Here is a 27,589-nt window from a genome sequence, read left to right as displayed (position 1 = left end):
CAGTACACAATGAAACAGTCACATTTATCAACATAGAGGTCTCTGATCATCACGCTGAACGGACCCAGGGGGGACCAGAACGTCTCATTTCAGACAGCTCTGTGAGTTAATCCACATAAAAGCAGCTTTAACCAACTCTGTGGAGACCGAAGGGGCCTCCTGTGTTATCCAAAGCCTGAGACCGGGTTTGGTCCTTTGGAAGTCTAAATTGAATTAATGACGATACATAGGAAGTTTCTGCATGAGTGCTTTCTAAATAAACACAAGAGAATGCTGCTCTCTCCTTACATACGAAGAGGGCCAACCCACCTTTTGATACAAAACACAATGGTGAGTTTATAACCATCACCAGTAATAAACCTATAGGGCCCAATGGTGAGTTCTAGAACCATCACCAGTAATAAACCTATAGGGCCCAATGGTGAGTTCTAGAACCATCACCAGTAATAAACCTATAGGGCCCAATGGTGAGTTCTAGAACCATCACCAGTAATAAACCTATGGGGCCCAATGGTGAGTTCTAGAACCATCACCAGTAATAAACCTATAGGGCCCAATGGTGAGTTCTAGAACCATCACCAGTAATAAACCTATAGGGCCCAATGGTGAGTTCTATAACCATCACCAGTAATAAACCCAGTGGAAAACAGCGTCTAGTGGTTTAAGTGTAGATGCTGCTGCATGCATATAGATAATATCCCCAGAATCTGAAATAGACATAAAAGTGTCCTGGACAATTTCCTTCCTGTTAACTAAAGTCAGACATGCTTTGTTTCTGTAAAAACAAAAACAAAAAAAAACCTTGAACTTCAACTTCTTCACCAGCTCAGTGACATGTTTTTTGCTGACAGTTTGTCATCAAACCAGATACCAAGATATTTGTAGGAAGGAACTCGTTCAATTTGTGTACCGTTCAAACGAATCATTACAAATTCATTTAAATCTGGGTTATGAGACCTAGTAAAAAGCATGCATTTTGTTTTGTTTGCATTTAGCACTAACTTTAGATCCAATAGTGACCTCTGCAGTGTGTTGGTGTGTTAGTGTTACCTAGTGTTTATATTGACATTCAGTTCAGTGTGTGTGTCTGTGTGTGGTTTCTGTTTCAGTGGGGAGAGTGGATCAGGCCTCTGCAGTGTGTTGGTGTGTTAGTGTTACCTAGTGTTTATATTGACATTCAGTTCAGTGTGTGTGTCTGTGTGTGGTTTCTGTTTCAGTGGGGAGAGTGGGTCAGGGAAGACTGAGGCCACTAAACTGGTGCTGCGTTACCTAGCAGCAATACACCACAAACACAACGTTACACAGCAGGTAAACACACACACACACACACACACACACACACACACACTTCTGTATCCTAACCTTGTCTCCCTGTGTCTGTCTCCCTGTGTCTGTCTCCCTGTGTCTGTCTCCCTGTGTCTGTCTCCCTGTGTCTGTCTCCCTGTGTCTGTCTCCCTGTGTCTGTCTCCCTGTGTCTGTCTCCCTGTGTCTCTGTGCTGCTCAGATTCAGGTAGTTGGTTTCTGCATGTCTCTCTGTCTGCATGTCTCTCTGTCTGTCTTGTCTGTCTGTCTGTCTGTCTGTCTGTCTGTCTGTCTGTCTGTCTCTGTCTGTCTGTCTGTCTGTCTGTCTGTCTGTCTGTCTGTCTGTCTGTCTGTCTGTCTGTCTCTCTGTCTGCATGTCTCTCTGTCTGTCTGTATCTGTGTTCAGTAAAGCTTGGTTTGTGTCCCAATTACCATACTATCATAATACATTCTATTACCATACTATCATAATACATTCTTATTACCATACTATCATAATACACTCTATTACCATACTATCATAATACATTCTATTACCATACTATCATAATACATTCTATTACCATACTATCATAATACATTCTATTACCATACTATCATAATACATTCTATTACCATACTATCATAATACATTCTATTACCATACTATCATAATACATTCTATTACCATACTATCATAATACACTCTATTACCAGACTATCATAATACATTCTATTACCATACTATCATAATACATTCTATTACCATACTATCATAATACATTCTATTACCATACTATCATAATACATTCTATTACCATACTATCATAATACATTCTATTACCATACTATCATAATACATTCTACTACCATACTATCATAATACATTCTACTACCATACTATCATAATACATTCTATTACCATACTATCATAATACATTCTATTACCATACTATCATAATACATTCTATTACCATACTATCATAATACATTCTATTACCATACTATCATAATACATTCTATTACCATACTATCATAATACATTCTATTACCATACTATCATAATACATTCTATTACCATGCTATCATAATACATTCTATTACCATGCTATCATAATACATTCTATTACCATACTATCATAATACATTCTATTACCATACTATCATAATATATTCTATTACCATACTATCATAATACATTCTATTACCATACTATCATAATACATTCTATTACCATACTATCATAATACATTCTATTACCATACTATCATAATACATTCTATTACCATACTATCATAATACATTCTATTACCATACTATCATAATACACTCTATTACCAGACTATCATAATACATTCTATTACCATACTATCATAATACATTCTATTACCGTACTATCATAATACATTCTATTACCGTACTATCATAATACATTCTATTACCAAACTATCATAATACATTCTATTACCATACTATCATAATACATTCTATTACCATACTATCATAATACATTCTATTACCATACTATCATAATACATTCTATTACCATACTATCATAATACATTCTATTACCATACTATCATAATACATTCTATTACCAAACTATCATAATACATTCTATTACCATACTATCATAATACATTCTATTACCGTACTATCATAATACATTCTATTACCAAACTATCATAATACATTCTATTACCATACTATCATAATACATTCTATTACCATACTATCGTAATACATTCTATCACCATACTATCATAATACATTCTATTACCATACTATCATAATACATTCTATTACCAAACTATCATAATACATTCTATTACCATACTATCATAATACATTCTATTACCATACTATCATATTACATTCTATTACCATTCTGTTTAAACTGGGACTGTTCTGACTGTGTCTCTGCTGTACTGTGCTGTGTCTTTGTAATGTTCTGTCTGCATGTTCTACCTGCTGTGTTCTGGACTAGCTACCCTGTCTGCATGTTCTGCCTGCTGTGTTCCTAGCTACCCTGTCTGCATGTTCTACCTGCTGTGTTCTGCCTAGCTACCCTGTCTGCATGTTCTACCTGCTGTGTTCTGACAGCTAGCTACCCTGTCTGCATGTTCTACCTGCTGTGTTCCTAGCTACCCTGTCTGCATGTTCTGCCTGCTGTGTTCCTAGCTACCCTGTCTGCATGTTCTACCTGCTGTGTTCCTAGCTACCCTGTCTGCATGTTCTACCTGCTGTGTTCCTAGCTACCCTGTCTGCATGTTCTACCTGCTGTGTTCCTAGCTACCCTGTCTGCATGTTCTGCCTGCTGTGTTCTGGCAGCTAGCTACCCTGTCTGCATGTTCTACCTGCTGTGTTCGAGCTAGCTACCCTGTCTGCATGTTCTACCTGCTGTGTTCTGAGGAGCTAGCTACCCTGTCTGCATGTTCTACCTGCTGTGTTCCTAGCTACCCTGTCTGCATGTTCTACCTGCTGTGTTCTAAGGAGCTAGCTACCCTGTCTGCATGTTCTGCCTGCTGTGTTCGCTAGCTACCCTGTCTGCATGTTCTACCTGCTGTGTTCCTAGCTACCCTGTCTGCATGTTCTACCTGCTGTGTTCCTAGCTACCCTGTCTGCATGTTCTACCTGCTGTGTTCTGAAGAGCAGCTAGCTACCCTGTCTGCATGTTCTACCTGCTGTGTTCTGAAGAGGAGCTAGCTACCCTGTCTGCATGTTCTACCTGCTGTGTTCTGAAGAGGAGCTAGCTACCCTGTCTGCATGTTCTGCCTGCTGTGTTCCTAGCTACCCTGTCTGCATGTTCTACCTGCTGTGTTCTGAAGAGGCTAGCTACCCTGTCTGCATGTTCTGCCTGCTGTGTTCTGAAGAGCTAGCTACCCTGTCTGCATGTTCTACCTGCTGTGTTCCTAGCTACCCTGTCTGCATGTTCTACCTGCTGTGTTCCTAGCTACCCTGTCTGCATGTTCTACCTGCTGTGTTCCTAGCTACCCTGTCTGCATGTTCTACCTGCTGTGTTCTGAAGAGCAGCTAGCTACCCTGTCTGCATGTTCTACCTGCTGTGTTCTGAAGAGGAGCTAGCTACCCTGTCTGCATGTTCTACCTGCTGTGTTCTGAAGGGAGCTAGCTACCCTGTCTGCATGTTCTGCCTGCTGTGTTCCTAGCTACCCTGTCTGCATGTTCTACCTGCTGTGTTCCTAGCTACCCTGTCTGCATGTTCTACCTGCTGTGTTCCTAGCTACCCTGTCTGCATGTTCTGCCTGCTGTGTTCCTAGCTACCCTGTCTGCATGTTCTACCTGCTGTGTTCCTAGCTACCCTGTCTGCATGTTCTACCTGCTGTGTTCCTAGCTACCCTGTCTGCATGTTCTACCTGCTGTGTTCTGAAGAGCAGCTAGCTACCCTGTCTGCATGTTCTACCTGCTGTGTTCTGAAGAGCAGCTAGCTACCCTGTCTGCATGTTCTACCTGCTGTGTTCCTAGCTACCCTGTCTGCATGTTCTACCTGCTGTGTTCCTAGCTACCCTGTCTGCATGTTCTACCTGCTGTGTTCTGAAGAGGAGCTAGCTACCCTGTCTGCATGTTCTACCTGCTGTGTTCCTAGCTACCCTGTCTGCATGTTCTACCTGCTGTGTTCCTAGCTACCCTGTCTGCATGTTCTACCTGCTGTGTTCCAGCTAGCTACCCTGTCTGCATGTTCTACCTGCTGTGTTCCTAGCTACCCTGTCTGCATGTTCTACCTGCTGTGTTCTGAAGAGCAGCTAGCTACCCTGTCTGCATGTTCTACCTGCTGTGTTCCTAGCTACCCTGTCTGCATGTTCTACCTGCTGTGTTCCTAGCTACCCTGTCTGCATGTTCTACCTGCTGTGTTCTGAAGAGGACTAGCTACCCTGTCTGCATGTTCTACCTGCTGTGTTCCTAGCTACCCTGTCTGCATGTTCTACCTGCTGTGTTCTGAAGCTAGCTACCCTGTCTGCATGTTCTACCTGCTGTGTTCTGAAGAGCAGCTAGCTACCCTGTCTGCATGTTCTACCTGCTGTGTTCTGAAGAGCAGCTAGCTACCCTGTCTGCATGTTCTACCTGCTGTGTTCTGAAGAGCAGCTAGCTACCCTGTCTGCATGTTCTACCTGCTGTGTTCTGAAGAGGAGCTAGCTACCCTGTCTGCATGTTCTACCTGCTGTGTTCTGAAGAGCAGCTAGCTACCCTGTCTGCATGTTCTACCTGCTGTGTTCTGAAGAGCAGCTAGCTACCCTGTCTGCATGTTCTACCTGCTGTGTTCCTAGCTACCCTGTCTGCATGTTCTACCTGCTGTGTTCGAAGCTAGCTACCCTGTCTGCATGTTCTACCTGCTGTGTTCTGAAGAGGAGCTAGCTACCCTGTCTGCATGTTCTACCTGCTGTGTTCGAAGAGCCTAGCTACCCTGTCTGCATGTTCTACCTGCTGTGTTCCTAGCTACCCTGTCTGCATGTTCTACCTGCTGTGTTCCTAGCTACCCTGTCTGCATGTTCTACCTGCTGTGTTCTGAAGAGCAGCTAGCTACCCTGTCTGCATGTTCTACCTGCTGTGTTCTGAAGAGGAGCTAGCTACCCTGTCTGCATGTTCTACCTGCTGTGTTCTGAAGAGGAGCTAGCTACCCTGTCTGCATGTTCTACCTGCTGTGTTCTGAAGAGCAGCTAGCTACCCTGTCTGCATGTTCTACCTGCTGTGTTCCTAGCTACCCTGTCTGCATGTTCTACCTGCTGTGTTCCTAGCTACCCTGTCTGCATGTTCTACCTGCTGTGTTCTGAAGAGGAGCTAGCTACCCTGTCTGCATGTTCTACCTGCTGTGTTCTGGAGACTAGCTACCCTGTCTGCATGTTCTACCTGCTGTGTTCCTAGCTACCCTGTCTGCATGTTCTACCTGCTGTGTTCCTAGCTACCCTGTCTGCATGTACTACCTGCTGTGTTCTGAAGAGGAGCTAGCTACCCTGTCTGCATGTTCTACCTGCTGTGTTCCTAGCTACCCTGTCTGCATGTTCTACCTGCTGTGTTCCTAGCTACCCTGTCTGCATGTACTACCTGCTGTGTTCTGAAGAGGAGCTAGCTACCCTGTCTGCATGTTCTACCTGCTGTGTTCTGAAGAGGAGCTAGCTACCCTGTCTGCATGTTCTACCTGCTGTGTTCCTAGCTACCCTGTCTGCATGTTCTACCTGCTGTGTTCCTAGCTACCCTGTCTGCATGTACTACCTGCTGTGTTCCTAGCTACCCTGTCTGCATGTTCTGCCTGCTGTGTTCTGAAGAGCAGCTAGCTACCCTGTCTGCATGTTCTACCTGCTGTGTTCCTAGCTACCCTGTCTGCATGTTCTACCTGCTGTGTTCTGAAGAGCAGCTAGCTACCCTGTCTGCATGTTCTACCTGCTGTGTTCCTAGCTACCCTGTCTGCATGTTCTACCTGCTGGTATTTCCATTATGATGTTTTATTTAATACGTTGCCAGATTCTTGAGGCGGCTCCTCTTCTGGAATCATTTGGAAATGCCAAAACAGTTCGCAACGACAACTCCAGTCGCTTCGGGAAATACGTGGAGATCTATCTGGAGGAGTGAGTATGATCTGGTGTATATATATCTATATATATCTGGAGGAGTGAGTATGATCTGGTGTATATATATCTATATCTATCTGGAGGAGTGAGTATGATCTGGTGTATATAGATCTATATCTATCTGGAGGAGTGAGTATGATCTGGTGTATATAGATCTATATCTATCTGGAGGAGTGAGTATGATCTGGTGTATATAGATCTATATCTATCTGGAGGAGTGAGTATGATCTGGTGTATATATATCTATATCTATCTGGAGGAGTGAGTATGATCTGGTGTATATATATCTATATCTATCTGGAGGAGTGAGTATGATCTGGTGTATATATATCTATATCTATCTGGAGGAGTGAGTATGATCTGGTGTATATATATCTATATCTCTCTGGAGGAGTGAGTATGATCTGGTGTATATATATCTATATCTTCTGGAGGAGTGAGTATGATCTGGTGTATATATATCTATATCTATCTGGAGGAGTGTGTATGATCTGGTGTATATATATCTATATCTATCTGGAGGAGTGAGTATGATCTGGTGTATATAGATCTATATCTATCTGGAGGAGTGAGTATGATCTGGTGTATATATATCTATATCTCTCTGGAGGAGTGAGTATGATCTGGTGTATATAGATCTATATCTCTCTGGAGGAGTGAGTATGATCTGGTGTATATAGATCTATATCTCTCTGGAGGAGTGAGTATGATCTGGTGTATATATATCTATATCTCTCTGGAGGAGTGAGTATGATCTGGTGTATATATCTACATCTCTCTGGTGATCGATCTATATCTCTCTGTAACAGTGAGTATGATCTGGTGTATATAGATATATATCTCTCTGGAGGAGTGAGTATGATCTGGTGGATATATATCTATATCTATCTGGAGGAGTGAGTATGATCTGGTGTATATATATCTATATCTATCTGGAGGAGTGAGTATGATCTGGTGTATATAGATCTATATCTCTCTGGAACAGTGAGTATGATCTGGTGTATATATATCTATATCTCTCTGGAGGAGTGAGTATGATCTGGTGTATATAGATCTATATCTCTCTGTAACAGTGAGTATGATCTGGTGTATATAGATCTATATCTCTCTGGAGGAGTGAGTATGATCAGGTGTATATAGATCTATATCTATCTGGAGGAGTGAGTATGATCTGGTGGATATATATCTATATCTATCTGGAGGAGTGAGTATGATCTGGTGTATATAGATCTATATCTCTCTGGAGGAGTGAGTATGATCTGGTGTATATATATCTATATCTCTCTGGAGGAGTGAGTATGATCTGGTGTATATAGATCTATATCTCTCTGGAGGAGTGAGTATGATCTGGTGTATATAGATCTATATCTCTCTGGAGGAGTGAGTATGATCTGGTGGATATATATCTATATCTATCTGGAGGAGTGAGTATGATCTGGTGGATATATATCTATATCTATCTGGAGGAGTGAGTATGATCTGGTGTATATAGATCTATATCTATCTTGAACAGTGAGTAATGATCACTGACTATAACCTCTATCCTCTGGTCTATGGCCTCTATACCTGGTGTTGCTTCTATGGTTTTAACCTTTCGCTGTGGTGATGGGGAGGGACTCCGCTGTCCTGACATTAGGGGGAAGGTTGTTCCACCATCTAGGGGTGTGATGGGGAGAGGGTGTTAACTCCAGGGGTGTGATGGGGAGAGGTGTGACTCCAGGGGGAGGGGGGTGTTAACTCCAGGGGGAGGGGTTAACTCTGGGGGGAGGGGGAGGGGGTGTTAACTCTAGGGGGTGATCGCGGTGTGTGTTAACTCCAGGGGGTGTGATCAGCGGTGTGTGTGTGTGTGTTAACTCCAGGGGTGTGATCAGCGGTGTGTGTGTGTGTTAACTCCAGGGGTGTGATCAGCGGTGTGTGTGTGTGTGTGTTAACTCCAGGGGTGTGATCAGCGGTGTGTGTGTGTGTTAACTCTAGGGGTGTGATCAGCGGTGTGTGTGTGTGTGTAACTCCGGGGGTGTGATCAGCGTTGTGTGTGTGTGTGTGTTAACTCCAGGGGTGTGATCAGCGGTGTGTGTGTGTGTGTGTAACTCAGGGGTGTGATCAGTGGTGTGTGTGTGTGTGTGTTTAACTCCAGGGGTGTGATCAGCGGTGTGTGTGTGTGTGTTAACTCTAGGGGTGTGATCACGGTGTGTGTGTGTGTGTGTTAACTCAGGGTGTGATCAGCGGTGTGTGTGTGTGTGTTAACTCCAGGGGTGTGATCAGCGGTGTGTGTGTGTGTTAACCCCAGGGGTGTGATCAGCGGTGTGTGTGTGTGTGTTAGACCCAGGGTGTGATCAGCGGTGTGTGTGTGTGTGTTAACTCCAGGGGTGTGATCAGCGGTGTGTGTGTGTGTGTGTTAACTCAGGGGTGTGATCAGCGTGTGTGTGTGTGTTAACTCCAGGGGTGTGATCAGCGGTGTGTGTGTGTTAACTCTAGGGGTGTGATCAGCGGTGTGTGTGTGTTACTCTGGGGTGTGATCAGTCCGGTGTGTGTGTGTGTGTGTTAACTCAGGGTGTGATCAGCTAGTGTGTGTGTGTGTGTATCTCCAGGGGGTGTGATCAGCGGTGTGTGTGTGTGTGTTAACTCCAGGGGGTGTGATCAGCGGTGTGTGTGTGTGTGTTAACTCCAGGGGTGTGATCAGCGGTGCCATAACCTCTCAGTATCTGATGGAAAAGTCCCCGGATAGTCTTCCAGGTGAGACCAAACACACACACTGACTCTCACTCAGTCACATGGACACATGGCTCTGGATGGGTCCATGTGCTAAATGCCTGAATGGAAATGTGTCCCCAGGCCAAAGATGAGAGGAACTACCATATCTTCTATGAGATGCTGTCAGGTCTTCCCCCCCAACAGAGACAGGCCTTCTACCTGCAGGACGCTGAAACTTACTATTACCTTAACCAGGTACACACTCACACACACACACACACACACACACACACACACACACACACACGCACACGCATACACACACTCACTCACACACACACACACACACACACACACACACGCTCACACTCACACTCTCACACACACACACACACACACACTCACGCGCACGCACGCACACACACACACACACACTCTCACACTCACACACGCACGCACACGCATACACACACTCACACACACACACACACACACACACTCACACTCACACACACACTCTCACACTCACACACACACACACACACACACACACACGCCACCTCACACTCACACACACACACACACTCACACGCACGCACTCACTCTCACACTCACACACACACACACACACACTCGCGCTCCACTCCACTCTCACACACACACACACACACACCTCCACGCGATGCACGCACACACACACACACACTCTCACACTCCACACACGCACACGCATACACACACTACACACACACACACACACACACACACTCACACTCACACACACACACGCTCACACTCACACACACACACACACACACACACACACACGCCACACCTCACCTCTCACACACACACACACACTCACGCACGCACTCACTCTCACACACACACACACACACACACACACACGCTCACCTCACACACACACACACACTCGCCACGCACTCACACGCACACACTCACACTCACGCACACACACACACACTCACACACACACACACACTCACACACACACACACACACACACACACACACACACACACTCACACACACACACACACACTCACACACACACACACTCACACACACACACACACACTCACACACACTCACACACACACGCATCACGCACGCACACACTCACACACACACACACACACACACACTCACACACACGCACACGCTCACACTCACACACACACACACACACACACGCTCACACACACACACACACACACACACTCACACACCCACACACACTCACACACACACACACACACACAGCTGATGTCCAAAGGTCCTGTGTGTCCAGGGAGGGGATTGTGGGATAGCAGGAAAGAGTGACAGGGAGGACTTCCTGCGTCTGCTGGCTGCCATGGAGATCCTTCACTTCACCCCTGACGACCAGGCGTCCATCTTTAGAGTCCTGTCTTCTATTCTACACCTGGGGAATGTCTACTTCCAAAGATACGAGGTACGGCTGTCTAACCCCAACCTTAAAGGGATAGTTAGAGATTTTTGCCCAATCAAGCCCATTGTTCTACTTACCTAAAATCTAAAACTATCCCTTTAAACCCTAACTCCTAACCCGTGGGCGGCAGGTGGCCTAGCAATGGGTCTGAGCTGGCAACCGGAGGGTTGCTGGTATCTAATCCTAGATGCCATTGAATGCCGTTGTGCATTAACCCAGTGTGGCAGTCCCCTGCTCCAACCTCTCCTACCTCTATATGTATGTAACAGTCCCCTGCTCCAACCTCTATATGTATGTAACAGTCCCCTGCTCCAACCTCTATATGTATGTAACAGTCCCCTGCTCCAACCTCTACATGTATGTAACAGTCCCCTGCTCCAACCTCTATATGTATGTAACAGTCCCCTGCTCCAACCTCTATATGTATGTAACAGTCCCCCTGCTCCCTCCTCTATATGTATGTAACAGTCCCCTGCTCCAACCTCTATATGTATGTAACAGTCCCCTGCTCCAACCTCTATATGTATGTAACAGTCCCCTGCTCCAACCTCTATATGTATGTAACAGTCCCCTGCTCCAACCTCTATATGTATGTAACAGTCCCCTGCTCCAACCTCTATATGTATGTAACAGTCCCCTGCTCCAACCTCTATATGTGTGTAACAGTCCCCTGCTCCAACCTCTATATGTATGTAACAGTCCCCTGCTCCAACCTCTACATGTGTGTAATAGTTCCCTGCTCCAACCTCTATATGTACAGTGCATACGGAAAGTATTCAGAAATACCTTATTTACGTAAGTATTCAGACCCTTTGCTATGAGACTTGAAATTGAGCTCAGGTGCATCCTGTTTCCATTGATCATCCTTGAGATGTTTCTACAACTTGATTGGAGTCCACCTGTGGTAAATTCAATTGATTGGACATTATTTGGAAAGGCACACACCTGTCTATATAAGGTCCCACAGTTGACAGTGCATGGCAGAGCAAAAACCAAGCCATGAGGTCGAAGGAATTGTCCGTAGAGCTCCGAGACAGGATTGTGTCGAGATCTGGGGAAGAGTACCAAAAAATGTCTGCAGCATTGAAGGTCCCCAAGAACACAGTGGCCTCCATCATTCTTAAATGGAAGAAGTTTGGAACCACCAAGACTCTTCCTAGAGCTGGCCGCCCAGCCAAACTGAGCAATTGGGGGAGAAGGGCCTTTGGTCAGGGGAGGTGACCAAGAACCCGATGGTCACTCTGACAGAGCTCCAGAGTTCCTCTGTGGAGATAGGAGAACCTTCTAGAAGGACAACCATCTCTGCAGCACTCCACCAATCAGGCCTTTATGGTAGAGTGGCCAGACAGAAGCCACTCCTCAGTAAAAGGCACATGACAGCCCACTTGGAGTTTGCCAAAAGGCACCTAAAGGACTCTCAGATCATGAGACACAAGATTCTCTGGTCTGATGAAACCAAGATTGAACTCTTTGGCCTGAATGCCAAGCGTCACATCTGGAGGAAACCTGGCACCATCCCTACGGTGAAGCATGTTGGTGGCAGCATCATGCTGTGGGGATATTTTTCAGCGGCAGGGACTGGGAGACTAGTCAGGATCGAGGGAAAGGTGAACGGAGCAAAGTACAGAGATATCCTTGATGAAAACCTGCTCCACAGTGCTCAGGACCTCAGACTGGGGCGAAGGTTCACCTTCCAACAGGACAACGACCCTAAGCACACAGCCAAGACTACGCAGGAGTGGCTTCGGGACAAGTCTCTGAATGTCCTTGAGTGACCGAGCCAGAGCCCAGACTTGAACCCGATCAAACATCTCTGGAGAGACCTGAAAATAGCTGTGCAACGACGCTCCCCATCCAACCTTACAGAGCTTGAGAGGATCTGCAGAGAAGAATGGGAGAAACTCCCCAAATACAGGTGTGCCAAGCTTGTAGCGTCATACCCAAGAAGACTCAAGGCTGTAATCGCTGCCAAAGGTGCTTCAACAAAGTACTGAGTGAAGGTCTGAATACTTATGTAAATGTTATATTTCTGTTTTATTTTACATTTGCAAAAATGTATAACCTGTTTTTGCTTTGTCATTATGGGGTATTGTGTGTAGATTGATGAAAAAAACGATTTAATCAATTTTAGAATAAGGCTGTAACGTAACAAAATGTGGAAAAAGTCAAAAGGGTCTGAATACTTTCCGAATGCGCTGTATGTTTGTCTTTTGTGTTGTACTGCAGGCTGATGGCCAGGAGGTGGCGTCTGTGGTCAGTGCTCAGGAGATCAGAGTTGTAGCTGAACTGCTCCAGATATCCCCTGAGGGACTACAGAAGGCCATTACACACAAAGTCACGGTCAGGATATAGCATCTCTACTCCCTGAATACAGCATCTAGTACTCTATAATTTACCTCTATCATCTCTACTCTATCATCTGTAGTCTCTATCATCTCTACTCTATCATCTGTAGTCTCTATCATCTGTAGTCTCTATCATCTGTAGTCTCTATCATCTCTACTCTATCATCTGTTGTCTCTATCATCTGTAGTCTCTATCATCTCTACTCTATCATCTGTGGTCTCTATCATCTGTAGTCTCTATCATCTCTACTCTATCATCTGTAGTCTCTATCATCTGTACTCTATCATCTGTAGTCTCTATCATCTGTAGTCTCTATCATCTGTAGTCTCTATCATCTCTACTCTATCATCTGTAGTCTCTATCATCTGTAGTCTCTATCATCTCTACTCTATCATCTCTACTCTATCATCTGTAGTCTCTATCATCTCTACTCTATCATCTCTACTCTATCATCTGTAGTCTCTATCATCTCTACTCTATCATCTGTAGTCTCTATCATCTCTACTCTATCATCTCTACTCTATCATCTGTAGTCTCTATCATCTCTACTCTATCATCTGTAGTCTCTATCATCTCTACTCTATCATCTGTAGTCTCTATCATCTGTAGTCTCTATCATCTGTACTCTATCATCTCTACTCTATCATCTGTAGTCTCTATCATCTCTACTCTATCATCTGTAGTCTCTATCATCTCTACTCGATCATCTCTACTCTATCATCTGTAGTCTCTATCATCTGTACTCTATCATCTCTACTCTATCATCTGTAGTCTCTATCATCTCTACTCTATCATCTGTAGTCTCTATCATCTATCATCTCTACTCTATCATCTGTAGTCTCTATCATCTGTAGTCTCTATCATATCTACTCTATCATCTTTACTCTATCATCTGTAGTCTCTATCATCTGTAGTCTCTATCATCTCTACTCTATCATCTGTAGTCTCTATCATCTGTAGTCTCTATCATCTGTAGTCTCTATCATCTCTACTCTATCATCTCTACTCTATCATCTGTAGTCTCTATCATCTCTACTCTATCATCTGTAGTCTCTATCATCTCTACTCTATCATCTCTACTCTATCATCTGTAGTCTCTATCATCTCTACTCTATCATCGGTAGTCTCTATCATCTCTACTCTATCATCTGTAGTCTCTATCATCTCTACTCGATCATCTCTACTCTATCATCTGTAGTCTCTATCATCTGTACTCTATCATCTCTACTCTATCATCTGTAGTCTCTATCATCTCTACTCTATCATCTGTAGTCTCTATCATCTATCATCTCTACTCTATCATCTGTAGTCTCTATCATCTGTAGTCTCTATCATATCTACTCTATCATCTGTAGTCTCTATCATCTGTAGTCTCTATCATCTGTAGTCTCTATCATCTCTACTCTATCATCTCTACTCTATCATCTGTAGTCTATCATCTGTAGTCTCTATCATCTGTAGTCTCTATCATCTCTACTCTATCATCTCTACTCTATCATCTGTAGTCTCTATCATCTCTACTCTATCATCTGTAGTCTCTATCATCTCTACTCTATCATCTCTACTCTATCATCTGTAGTCTCTATCATCTCTACTCTATCATCTGTAGTCTCTATCATCTCTACTCTATCATCTGTAGTCTCTATCATCTCTACTCTATCATCTCTACTCTATCATCTGTAGTCTCTATCATCTGTACTCTATCATCTCTACTCTATCATCTGTAGTCTCTATCATCTCTACTCTATCATCTGTAGTCTCTATCATCTGTAGTCTCTATCATCTCTACTCTATCATCTGTAGTCTCTATCATCTGTAGTCTCTATCATCTCTACTCTATAATCTGTCGTCTATCATCTGTAGTCTCTATCATCTCTACTCTATCATCTGTAGTCTCTATCATCTCTACTCTATCATCTCTACTCTATCATCTGTAGTCTCTATCATCTCTACTCTATCATCTGTAGTCTCTATCATCTCTACTCTATCATCTCTACTCTATCATCTGTAGTCTCTATCATCTCTACTCTATCATCTGTAGTCTCTATCATCTCTACTCTATCATCTGTAGTCTCTATCATCTGTAGTCTCTATCATCTGTACTCTATCATCTGTAGTCTCTATCATCTCTACTCTATCATCTGTAGTCTCTATCATCTCTACTCGATCATCTCTACTCTATCATCTGTAGTCTCTATCATCTCTACTCTATCATCTGTAGTCTCTATCATCTCTACTCTATCATATCTACTCTATCATCTGTAGTCTCTATCATCTCTACTCTATCATTTGTAGTCTCTATCATCTCTACTCTATCATCTCTACTCTATCATCTGTAGTCTCTCATCTCTACTCTATCATCTCTACTCTATCATCTGTAGTCTCTATCATCTCTACTCTATCATCTGTAGTCTCTATCATCTCTACTCTATCATCTGTAGTCTCTATCATCTCTACTCTATCATCTGTAGTCTCTATCATCTCTACTCTATCATCTGTAGGCTATCATCTCTACTCTATCATCTGTACTCTATCATCTGTACTCTATCATCTGTAGTCTCTCTCATCTCTACTCTATCATCTCTACTCTATCATCTCTACTCTATCATCTGTAGTCTCTATCATCTCTACTCTATCATCTGTACTCTATCATCTGTAGTCTCTATCATCTGTAGTCTCTATCATCTGTAGTCTCTATCATCTGTAGTCTCTATCATCTCTACTCTATCATCTGTAGTCTCTATCATCTCTACTCTATCATCTGTAGTCTCTATCATCTCTACTCTATCATCTGTAGTCTCTATCATCTCTACTCTATCATCTCTACTCTATCATCTGTACTCTATCATCTCTACTCTATCATCTCTACTCTATCATCTGTAGTCTCTATCATCTCTACTCTATCATCTGTAGTCTCTATCATCTCTACTCTATCATCTGTAGTCTCTATCATCTCTACTCTATCATCTCTACTCTATCATCTGTAGTCTCTATCATCTGTAGTCTCTATCATCTCTACTCTATCATCTCTACGCTATCATCTGTACTCTATCATCTCTACTCTATCATCTGTACTCTATCATCTCTACTCTATCATCTGTAGTCTCTATCATCTCTACTCTATCATCTGTAGTCTCTATCATCTCTACTCTATCATCTGTAGTCTCTATCATCTCTACTCTATCATCTGTAGTCTCTATCATCTCTACTCTATCATCTGTAGTCTCTATCATCTCTACTCTATCATCTGTAGTCTCTATCATCTCTTCTCTACTCTATCACACAAAGTCACCTTTAGAACATAGCATCTCTACATTATCTCTATCATCTCTACATTATCTCTATCATCTCTAGCTAGCTGGAGCTGAATGAGCAGCATGCCAAGTAACGTAGCCGTTGGTGTGCGTTTACATTACATGCTCTGACATCACATAACGTAGTAGACTGCCCTGGTATATACACACTGTGGTCTGGTAGACTGCCCTGGTATATACACACTGGGGTCTGGTAGACTGCCCTGGTATATACACACTGGGGTCTGGTAGACTGCCCTGGTATATACACACTGGGGTCTGGTAGACTGCCCTGGGATATACACACTGGGGTCTGGTAGACTGCCCTGGGATATACACACTGGGGTCTGGTAGACTGCCCTGGTATATACACACTGGGGTCTGGTAGACTGCCCTGGTATATACACACTGGGGTCTGGTAGACTGCCCTGGGATATACACACTGGGGTCTGGTAGACTGCCCTGGGATATACACACTGGGGTCTGGTAGACTGCCCTGGTATATACACACTGTGTGTAATGGAGGTAACTGGGGTCTGGTAGACTGCCCTGGGATATACACACTGGGGTCTGGTAGACTGCCCTGGGATATACACACTGGGGTCTGGTAGACTGCCCTGGGATATACACACTGTGTGTAATGGAGGTAACTGGGGTCTGGTAGACTGCCCTGGGATATACACACTGTGTAATGGAGGTAACTGGGGTCTGGTAGACTGCCCTGGGATATACACACTGGGGTCTGGTAGACTGCCCTGGGATATACACACCTGGGGTCTGGTAGACTGCCCTGGGATATACACACTGTGTGTAATGGAGGTAACTGGGGTCTGTAGACTGCCCTGGGATATACACACTGGGGTCTGGTAGACTGCCCTGGGATATACACACTGGGGTCTGGTAGACTGCCCTGGGATATACACACTGTGGGTAATGGAGGTAACTGGGGTCTGGTAGACTGCCCTGGGATATACACACTGGGGTCTGGTAGACTGCCCTGGTATATACACACTGGGGTCTGGTAGACTGCCCTGGGATATACACACTGGGGGTCTGGTAGACTGCCCTGGGATATACACACTGGGGTCTGGTAGACTGCCCTGGGATATACACACTGGGGTCTGGTAGACTGCCCTGGGATATACACACTGGGGTCTGGTAGACTGCCCTGGGATATACACACTGTGTGTAATGGAGGTAACTGGGGTCTGGTAGACTGCCCTGGTATATACACACTGGGGTCTGGTAGACTGCCCTGGTATATACACACTGGGGTCTGGTAGACTGCCCTGGGATATACACACTGGGGTCTGGTAGACTGCCCTGGGATATACACACTGTGTGTAATGGAGGTAACTGGGGTCTGGTAGACTGCCCTGGGATATACACACTGGGGTCTGGTAGACTGCCCTGGGATATACACACTGGGGTCTGGTAGACTGCCCTGGTATATACACACTGTGTGTAATGGAGGTAACTGGGGTCTGGTAGACTGCCCTGGGATATACACACTGGGGTCTGGTAGACTGCCCTGGGATATACACACTGGGGTCTGGTAGACTGCCCTGGGATATACACACTGGGGTCTGGTAGACTGCCCTGGGATATACACACTGGGGTCTGGTAGACTGCCCTGGGATATACACACTGTGTGTAATGGAGGTAACTGGGGTCTGGTAGACTGCCCTGGGATATACACACTGGGGTCTGGTAGACTGCCCTGGTATATACACACTGGGGTCTGGTAGACTGCCCTGGGATATACACACTGGGGTCTGGTAGACTGCCCTGGGATATACACACTGTGGGTAATGGAGGTAACTGGGGTCTGGTAGACTGCCCTGGGATATACACACTGGGGTCTGGTAGACTGCCCTGGGATATACACACTGGGGTCTGGTAGACTGCCCTGGTATATACACACTGGGGTCTGGTAGACTGCCCTGGGATATACACACTGGGGTCTGGTAGACTGCCCTGGGATATACACACTGGGGTCTGGTAGACTGCCCTGGGATATACACACTGGGGTCTGGTAGACTGCCCTGGGATATACACACTGGGGTCTGGTAGACTGCCCTGGGATATACACACTGGGGGTCTGGTAGACTGCCCTGGGATATACACACTGGGGTCTGGTAGACTGCCCTGGGATATACACACTGGGGTCTGGTAGACTGCCCTGGTATATACACACTGGGGTCTGGTAGACTGCCCTGGGATATACACACTGGGGTCTGGTAGACTGCCCTGGGATATACACACTGGGGTCTGGTAGACTGCCCTGGGATATACACACTGTGTGTAATGGAGGTAACTGGGGTCTGGTAGACTGCCCTGGGATATACACACTGGGGTCTGGTAGACTGCCCTGGGATATACACACTGGGGTCTGGTAGACTGCCCTGGTATATACACACTGGGGTCTGGTAGACTGCCCTGGTATATACACACTGGGGTCTGGTAGACTGCCCTGGGATATACACACTGGGGTCTGGTAGACTGCCCTGGGATATACACACTGGGGTCTGGTAGACTGCCCTGGGATATACACACTGGGGTCTGGTAGACTGCCCTGGGATATACACACTGGGGTCTGGTAGACTGCCCTGGGATATACACACTGTGTGTAATGGAGGTAACTGGGGTCTGGTAGACTGCCCTGGGATATACACACTGGGGTCTGGTAGACTGCCCTGGGATATACACACTAGGGTCTGGTAGACTGCCCTGGGATATACACACTGGGGTCTGGTAGACTGCCCTGGTATATACACACTGGGGTCTGGTAGACTGCCCTGGGATATACACACCTGGGGTCTGGTAGACTGCCCTGGGATATACACACTGGGGTCTGGTAGACTGCCCTGGGATATACACACTGGGGTCTGGTAGACTGCCCTGGGATATACACACTGGGGTCTGGTAGACTGCCCTGGTATATACACACTGGGGTCTGGTAGACTGCCCTGGGATATACACACTGTGTGTAATGGAGGTAACTGGGGTCTGGTAGACTGCCCTGGGATATACACACTGGGGTCAATTACTAGGAGGGAGAGAGACTGAGAGGGGGAGAGGGAGAGAGGGATGGAGAGGGAGAGAGGGAGAGAGGGAGGGAGAGAGCGAGAGACCACGTATTCACCCTGCACATCCTAATTGACAAACAAACAAACCAAAACAAAGCCAACGTCTTCTCATACTTTGTTGATTTCAAAAAAGCTTTTGACTCCATTTGGCATGAGGGTCTGCTATACAAATTGATGGAAAGTGGTGTTGGGGGAAAACATACGACATTATAAAATCCATGTACACAAACAACAAGTGTACGGTTAAAATTGGCAAAAAACGCACACATTTCTTTCCACAGGGCTGTGGGGTGAGACAGGGATGCAGTTTAAGCCCCACCCTCTTCAACATATATATCAACGAATTGGCGAGGGCACTAGAACAGTCTGCAGCACCCGGCCTCACCCTACTAGAATCTGAAGTCAAATGTCTACTGTTTGCTGATGATCTGGTGCTTCTGTCCCCAACCAAGGAGGGCCTACAGCAGCACCTAGATCTTCTGCACAGATTCTGTCAGACCTGGGCCCTGACAGTAAATCTCAGTAAGACAAAAATAATGGTGTTCCAAAAAAGGTCCAGTTGCCAGGACCACAAATACAAATTCCATCTAGACACCGTTGCCCTAGAGCACACAAAAAAACTATACATACCTCGGCCTAAACATCAGCACCACAGGTAACTTCCACAAAGCTGTGAACGATCTGAGAGACAAGGCAAGAAGGGCCTTCTATGCCATCAAAAGGAACATAAAATTTGACATACCAATTAGGATCTGGCTAAAAATACTTGAATCAGTTATAGAACCCATTGCCCTTTATGGTTGTGAGGTCTGGGGTCCGCTCACCAACCAAGAATTCACTAAATGGACAAACACCAAATTGAGACTCTGCATGCAGAATTCTGCAAAAATATCCTCAGTGTACAACGTAAAGCACCAAATAATGCATGCAGAGCAGAATTAGGCCGATACCCGCTAATTATCAAAATCCAGAAAAGAGCCGTTCAATTCTATAACCACTTAAAAGGAAGCGATTCTCAAACCTTCCATAAAAAATCCATCACCTACAGAGAGATGAACTTGGAGAAGAGTCCCCTAAGTAAGCTGGTCCTGGGGCTCTGTTCACAAACACAAACAGACCCCACAGAGCCCCAGGACAGCAACACAATTAGACCCAACCAAATCATGAGAAAACAAAAAGAGAATTACTTGACACATTGGAAAGAATTAACAAAAACACAGAGCAAACTAGAATGCTATTTGGCCCTAAACAGAGAGTACACAGTGGCAGAATACCTGACCACTGTGACTGACCCAAACTTAAGGAAAGCTTTGACTATGTACAGACTCAGTGAGCATAGCCTTGCTATTGAGAAAGGCCGCCGTAGGCAGACCTGGCTCTCAAGAGAAGACAGGCTATGTGCACACTGCCCACAAAATGAGGTGGAAACTGAGCTGCACTTCCTAACCTCCTGCCAAATGTATGACCATATTAGAGATACATATTTCCCTCAGATTACACAGACCCAAAAAAATTCGAAAACCAATCAAATTTTGATAAACTCCCATAACTATTGGGTGAAGAACAAACACCATTGTAAATACAACCCATATTTATGTTTATTTATTTTCCCATTTGCACTTTAACTATTTGCACATTGTTACAACACTGTATATAGACATAATATGACTTTTGAAATGTCTTTATTCTTTTGGAACTTCTGAGTGTAATGTTTACTGTTAATATTTATTGTTTATTTCACTTTAGTTTATTATCTACTTCACTTGCTTTGGCAACGTTAACATACGTTTCCCATGACAATAAAGCCCTTAAATTGAAATTGAATTGAATTGAAATTGAGAGAGAGAGAGAGAGAGAGAGAGAGAGAGACTTTATTACATGATAGACCCTTTGAGGAGAGAGAGGAAGTTTCAAGAGGGTTGGAAAACATTTGACACCGCAAATATAGAGAAGAGTGTGACTTTCCTTTGGATTGGTTGTGATGGAGTTGTGTTCCACCAATCAGACCTGTGTGTTCTGTTGGTAACTAACCGATGTCTCTCTTCAGGAGACCATGAGGGAGAAGATCTACACCCCTCTGACTGTAGAGAGTGCTGTAGACGCCAGGTGAGAACCACAGCTAATTCACTGGAACTCCCAGCATGCACTCTTCGGCATGCTGTTGACATGCCACTTTTTAAGCCTAGCAGCAGTTGTTCCTTTGGGGGTATAAATCCATCTGAATGTCTGTCTCTGTGTCTGTCTGTCCTGCTCCAGAGATGCTGTTGCCAAAATCCTGTACTCTCTGTTGTTCCGCTGGCTGACTGAGAGGATTAATGGACAGGTCTACCCTCGACACCACGCTCTGTCAATATCTATACTGGATATATATGGCTTTGAGGTACTTTATCTCTCCCTCCATCTCTCTCTCCCTCCGTCTGTCCCTCCATCTCTCTCTCCCTCCATCTCTCTCTCCCTCCCTCTGTCCCTCCATCTCTCTCTCCCTCCGTCTGTCCCTCCATCTCTCTCTCCCTCCGTCTGTCCCTCCATCTCTCTCTGTCCCTCCATCTCTCTCTCCCTCCCTCTGTCCCTCCATCTCTCTCTCCCTCTGTCTGTCCCTCCATCTCTCTCTCCCTCCGTCTGTCCCTCCATCTCTCTCTCCCTCCCTCTGTCCCTCCATCTCTCTCTCCCTCCCTCTGTCCCTCCATCTCTCTCTCCCTCCCTCTGTCCCTCCATCTCTCTCTCCCTCTCTCTGTCCCTCCATCTCTCTCTCCCTCTGTCTGTCCCTCCATCTCTCTCTCCCTCCCTCTCTCCCTCCATCTCTCTCTCCCTCCGTCTCTCCCTCCATCTCTCTCTCCCTCTGTCTGTCCCTCCATCTCTCTCTCCCTCCGTCTGTCCCTCCATCTCTCTCTCCCTCTGTCTGTCCCTCCATCTCTCTCTTCCTCCGTCTCTCCCTCCATCTCTCTCTCCCTCCCTCTGTCTCTCCATCTCTCTCTCCCTCCCTCTGTCCCTCCATCTCTCTCTCCCTCTCTCTGTCCCTCCATCTCTCTCTCCCTCTGTCTGTCCCTCCATCTCTCTCTCCCTCTCTCTCTGTCCCTCCATCTCTCTCTCCCTCCCTCTGTCCATCCATCTCTCTCTCTCTCTCTCTCTCTCCCTCCCTCTCTCCCTCCATCTCTCTCTCCCTCCCTCTGTCCCTCCATCTCTCTCTCCCTCCATCTCTCCCTCCATCTCTCTCTCCCTCCATCTCTCTCTCCCTCCGTCTGTCCCTCCATCTCTCTCTCCCTCCGTCTGTCCCTCCATCTCTCTCTCCCTCCATCTCTCTGTCCCTCCATCTCTCTCTCCCTCTCTCTGTCCCTCCATCTCTCTCTCCCTCTGTCTGTCCCTCCCTCTCTCCCTCCATCTCTCTCTCCCTCCCTCTGTCCCTCCATCTCTCTCTCCCTCCATCTCTCTCTCCCTCCCTCTGTCCCTCCATCTCTCTCTCCCTCCGTCTGTCCCTCCATCTCTCTCTGTCCCTCCATCTCTCTCTGTCCCTCCATCTCTCTCTCCCTCCCTCTGTCCCTCCATCTCTCTCTCCCTCTGTCTGTCCCTCCATCTCTCTCTTCCTCCGTCTCTCTCTCCCTCTCTCTGTCCCTCTGTCTGTCCCTCCATCTCTCTCTTCCTCCGTCTCTCCCTCCATCTCTCTCTCCCTCCCTCTGTCTCTCCCTCCCTCTGTCTCTCCATCTCTCTCTCCCTCCCTCTGTCCCTCCATCTCTCTCTCCCTCCATCTCTCTCTCCCTCTCTCTGTCCCTCCATCTCTCTCTCCCTCTGTCTGTCCCTCCATCTCTCTCTCCCTCTCTCTCTGTCCCTCCATCTCTCTCTCCCTCCCTCTGTCCCTCCATCTCTCTCTCTCTCTCTCTCTCCGTCCCTCTCTCCCTCCATCTCTCTCTCCCTCCCTCTGTCCCTCCATCTCTCTCTCCCTCCATCTCTCCCTCCATCTCTCTCTCCCTCCATCTCTCTCTCCCTCCGTCTGTCCCTCCATCTCTCTCTCCCTCCGTCTGTCCCTCCATCTCTCTCTCCCTCCATCTCTCTGTCCCTCCATCTCTCTCTCCCTCTCTCTGTCCCTCCATCTCTCTCTCCCTCTGTCTGTCCCTCCCTCTCTCCCTCCACCTCTCTCTCCCTCCCTCTGTCCCTCCATCTCTCTCTCCCTCCATCTCTCTCTCCCTCCCTCTGTCCCTCCATCTCTCTCTCCCTCCGTCTGTCCCTCCATCTCTCTCTGTCCCTCCATCTCTCTCTGTCCCTCCATCTCTCTCTCCCTCCCTCTGTCCCTCCATCTCTCTCTCCCTCTGTCTGTCCCTCCATCTCTCTCTCCCTCCGTCTGTCCCTCCATCTCTCTCTCCCTCCGTCTGTCCCTCCATCTCTCTCTCCCTCCATCTCTCTCTCCCTCCCTCTGTCCATCCATCTCTCTCTCCCTCCGTCTGTCCCTCCATCTCTCTCTGTCCCTCCATCTCTCTCTGTCCCTCCATCTCTCTCTGTCCCTCCATCTCTCTCTCCCTCCCTCTGTCCCTCCATCTCTCTCTCCCTCTGTCTGTCCCTCCATCTCTCTCTCCCTCCGTCTGTCCCTCCATCTCTCTCTCCCTCCCTCTGTCCCTCCATCTCTCTCTCCCTCCCTCTGTCTGTCCCTCCATCTCTCTCTCCCTCCCTCTGTCTGTCCCTCCATCTCTCTCTCCCTCCGTCTGTCCCTCCATCTCTCTCTCCCTCCCTCTGTCTGTCCCTCCATCTCTCTCTCCCTCCGTCTGTCCCTCCATCTCTCTCTCCCTCCCTCTGTCCCTCCATCTCTCTCTCCCTCTGTCTGTCCCTCCATCTCTCTCTCCCTCTGTCTGTCCCTCCATCTCTCTCTCCCTCCCTCTGTCCCTCCATCTCTCTCTCCCTCTGTCTGTCCCTCCATCTCTCTCTCTCTCTCTCTCTCCCTCCCTCTCTCCCTCCATCTCTCTCTCCCTCCGTCTGTCCCTCCATCTCTCTCTCCCTCCATCTCTCTCTCCCTCTCTCTGTCCCTCCATCTCTCTCTCCCTCTCTCTGTCCCTCCATCTCTCTCTCCCTCTGTCTGTCCCTCCATCTCTCTCTCCCTCCTTGGCTGGATGTCCTTTGGGTGGTGGACCATTCTTGATACACACGGGAAACTGTTGAGCGTGAAAAACCCGGCAGCGTTGCAGTTCTTGACACAAACAGGTGCACCTGGCACCTACTACCATAACCCCTTCAAAGGCACTTCAATATTTTGTCTTGCCCATTCACACTCTGAATGGAACACATACACAATCCATGTCTCAATTGTTTCATGGCTGAAAAATCCTTCTTTAACCTGTCTCCTCCCCTTCATCTACACTGATTAACAACTGACATCAATAAGGGAATCATAGCTTTCACCTGGATTCACCTGTTCAGTCTATGTCATGGAAAGAACAGGGGTTCCTAATATTTTGTCCACTCAGTGTCTAAGGCTATGATATGTCGCCAGGGTACTGGATGTATCTAATTGGGTAATTTGTATCTCCTTGTGTCTGTAAGGACTCTGTATCTCTAACAGCACCTGTATATATGTATCATGGTAACTGCCAAAATAAAGGAAACATCCAACGTATCATGGTGGATGTACAGGTAACTGCCAAAATAAAGGAAACATCCAACGTATCATGGTGGATGTACAGGTAACTGCCAAAATAAAGGAAACATCCAACGGATCATGGTGGATGTACAGGTAACTGCCAAAATAAAGGAAACATCCAACGGATCATGGTGGATGTACAGGTAACTGCCAAAATAAAGGAAACATCCAACGGATCATGGTGGATGTACAGGTAACTGCCAAAATAAAGGGAAACATCCAACGTATCATGGTGGATGTACAGGTAACTGCCAAAATAAAGGAAACATCCAACGGATCATGGTGGATGTACAGGTAACTGCCAAAATAAAGGAAACATCCAACGTATCATGGTGGATGTACAGGTAACTGCCAAAATAAAGGAAACATCCAACGTATCATGGTGGATGTACAGGTAACTGCCAAAATAAAGGAAACATCCAACGGATCATGGTGGATGTACAGGTAACTGCCAAAATAAAGGAAACATCCAACGGATCATGGTGGATGTACAGGTAACTGCCAAAATAAAGGAAACATCCAACGGATCATGGTGGATGTACAGGTAACTGCCAAAATAAAGGAACCATCCAACGGATCATGGTGGATGTACAGGTAACTGCCAAAATAAAGGAAACATCCAACGTATCATGGTGGATGTACAGGTAACTGCCAAAATAAAGGAAACATCCAACGTAAAAGTGTCTTTAACAGGGCATTGGGCCACCAGCAGCCAGAACAGCTTCAATGCACCTTGGCATAGCTTCTAGAAGAGTCTGGAACTCTATTGGATGGGGATGCGACGCCGTTCTTCCACGAGGAATTCCATCATTTGGTGTTTTATTGATGGTGGTGGAAAACACCGCTCCAGAATCTCCCATAAGTGTTGAATTGGGTTGAGGTCTGGTGACTGAGACGGCCGTGGCATATGGTTTACATCGTTTTCATGGTCATCAAACCATTCAGGGACCACTCCTGCCCTGTGGATGGGGGCGTTGTCATCCTATCGGGGGCACAGCCATGGTAGCCAAAATGAATGGCCTGCCCAGCATTTTTACACATGACCTTAACCATGCAAATTGCTTAATTAACTCAGCCGTGTGGAAGCACCATGCTTTCAATATACGTTGTATATCTAACACAGTATCTATGTTTGTGTCTCCATCAGGACCTGTCCTTCAACAGCTTTGAGCAGCTCTGTATTAACTATGCTAATGAGTACCTGCAGTTCTTCTTCAATAGGATCGTCTTCAGAGAGGAACAGGTGAGGGACAGCCGAGGGAAGTCCCGGTATAAAGTGTTATTATGCGTTATGAAGCCCGTATGAAGCCTATATGTCATCTGCCTGTCGGGAGAAGTACAGCAGGGAGCAGATCCTCTGGCAGGATGTCCTATTATAAGTGTTATTATGTGTATGAAGCCTTATGAAGCCTGTATGTGGTGTGTTATTTTACATTAACATGTTAGTCATTTAGCAGAAGCTCTTATCCAGAGCGACTTCCAGTTAGTGAGTCATTTAGCAGACGCTCTTATCCAGAGAGACTTCCAGTTAGTGAGTCATTTAGCAGATGCTCTTATCCAGAGCGACTTCCAGTTAGTGAGTCATTTAGCAGACGCTCTTATCCAGAGAGACTTCCAGTTAGTGAGTCATTTAGCAGACGCTCTTATCCAGAGAGACTTCCAGTTAGTGAGTCATTTAGCAGACGCTCTTATCCAGAGAGACTTCCAGTTAGTGAGTCATTTAGCAGACGCTCTTATCCAGAGAGACTTCCAGGTAGTGAGTCATTTAGCAGACGCTCTTATCCAGAGAGACTTCCAGTTAGTGAGTCATTTAGCAGACGCTCTTATCCAGAGAGACTTCCAGTTAGTGAGTCATTTAGCAGACGCTCTTATCCAGAGAGACTTCCAGTTAGTGAGTCATTTAGCAGACGCTCTTATCCAGAGAGACTTCCAGTTAGTGAGTCATTTAGCAGACACTCTTATCCAGAGAGACTTCCAGTTAGTGAGTCATTTAGCAGACACTCTTATCCAGAGAGACTTCCAGTTAGTGAGTCATTTAGCAGACGCTCTTATCCAGAGCGACGTTCAGTTAGTGAGTCATTTAGCAGACGCTCTTATCCAGAGCGACTTCCAGTTAGTGAGTCATTTAGCAGACGCTCTTATCCAGAGAGACTTCCAGTTAGTGAGTCATTTAGCAGACGCTCTTATCCAGAGAGACTTCCAGTTAGTGAGTCATT

The 27,589-nt window shown here is 46.0% G+C and overlaps 1 protein-coding gene and 1 long non-coding RNA gene across 2 annotated transcripts in view; both read left to right on the top strand.

The window, feature by feature from the left end:
- The first annotated feature begins 1,220 nt into the window (after positions 1–1,220).
- LOC123486934 lies at positions 1,221–9,581 on the top strand. The gene is made up of 3 exons (XR_006659558.1): positions 1,221–1,308; positions 6,757–6,860; positions 9,532–9,581. It is a non-coding gene; the product is annotated as an uncharacterized LOC123486934 (long non-coding RNA).
- Positions 9,582–9,683: 102 nt separating this feature from the next.
- The window catches only part of LOC121564203 (unconventional myosin-XV-like), a 50,690-nt gene continuing 32,784 nt past the window's right edge, over positions 9,684–27,589 (top strand). The window contains exons 1-6 of the mRNA XM_045218097.1: positions 9,684–9,809; positions 10,867–11,028; positions 13,252–13,365; positions 21,801–21,859; positions 22,010–22,133; positions 26,521–26,616. Coding sequence (XP_045074032.1) covers positions 9,684–9,809; positions 10,867–11,028; positions 13,252–13,365; positions 21,801–21,859; positions 22,010–22,133; positions 26,521–26,616 — 681 coding nt within the window. The remainder of the gene's footprint in view (positions 9,810–10,866; positions 11,029–13,251; positions 13,366–21,800; positions 21,860–22,009; positions 22,134–26,520; positions 26,617–27,589) is intronic.

The sequence above is a fragment of the Coregonus clupeaformis genome, unplaced genomic scaffold (genome assembly GCF_020615455.1).
Source record: "Coregonus clupeaformis isolate EN_2021a unplaced genomic scaffold, ASM2061545v1 scaf1356, whole genome shotgun sequence".
Classification (NCBI taxonomy): domain Eukaryota; kingdom Metazoa; phylum Chordata; class Actinopteri; order Salmoniformes; family Salmonidae; genus Coregonus; species Coregonus clupeaformis.
This window is presented reverse-complemented; position numbering and strand designations above follow the sequence as displayed.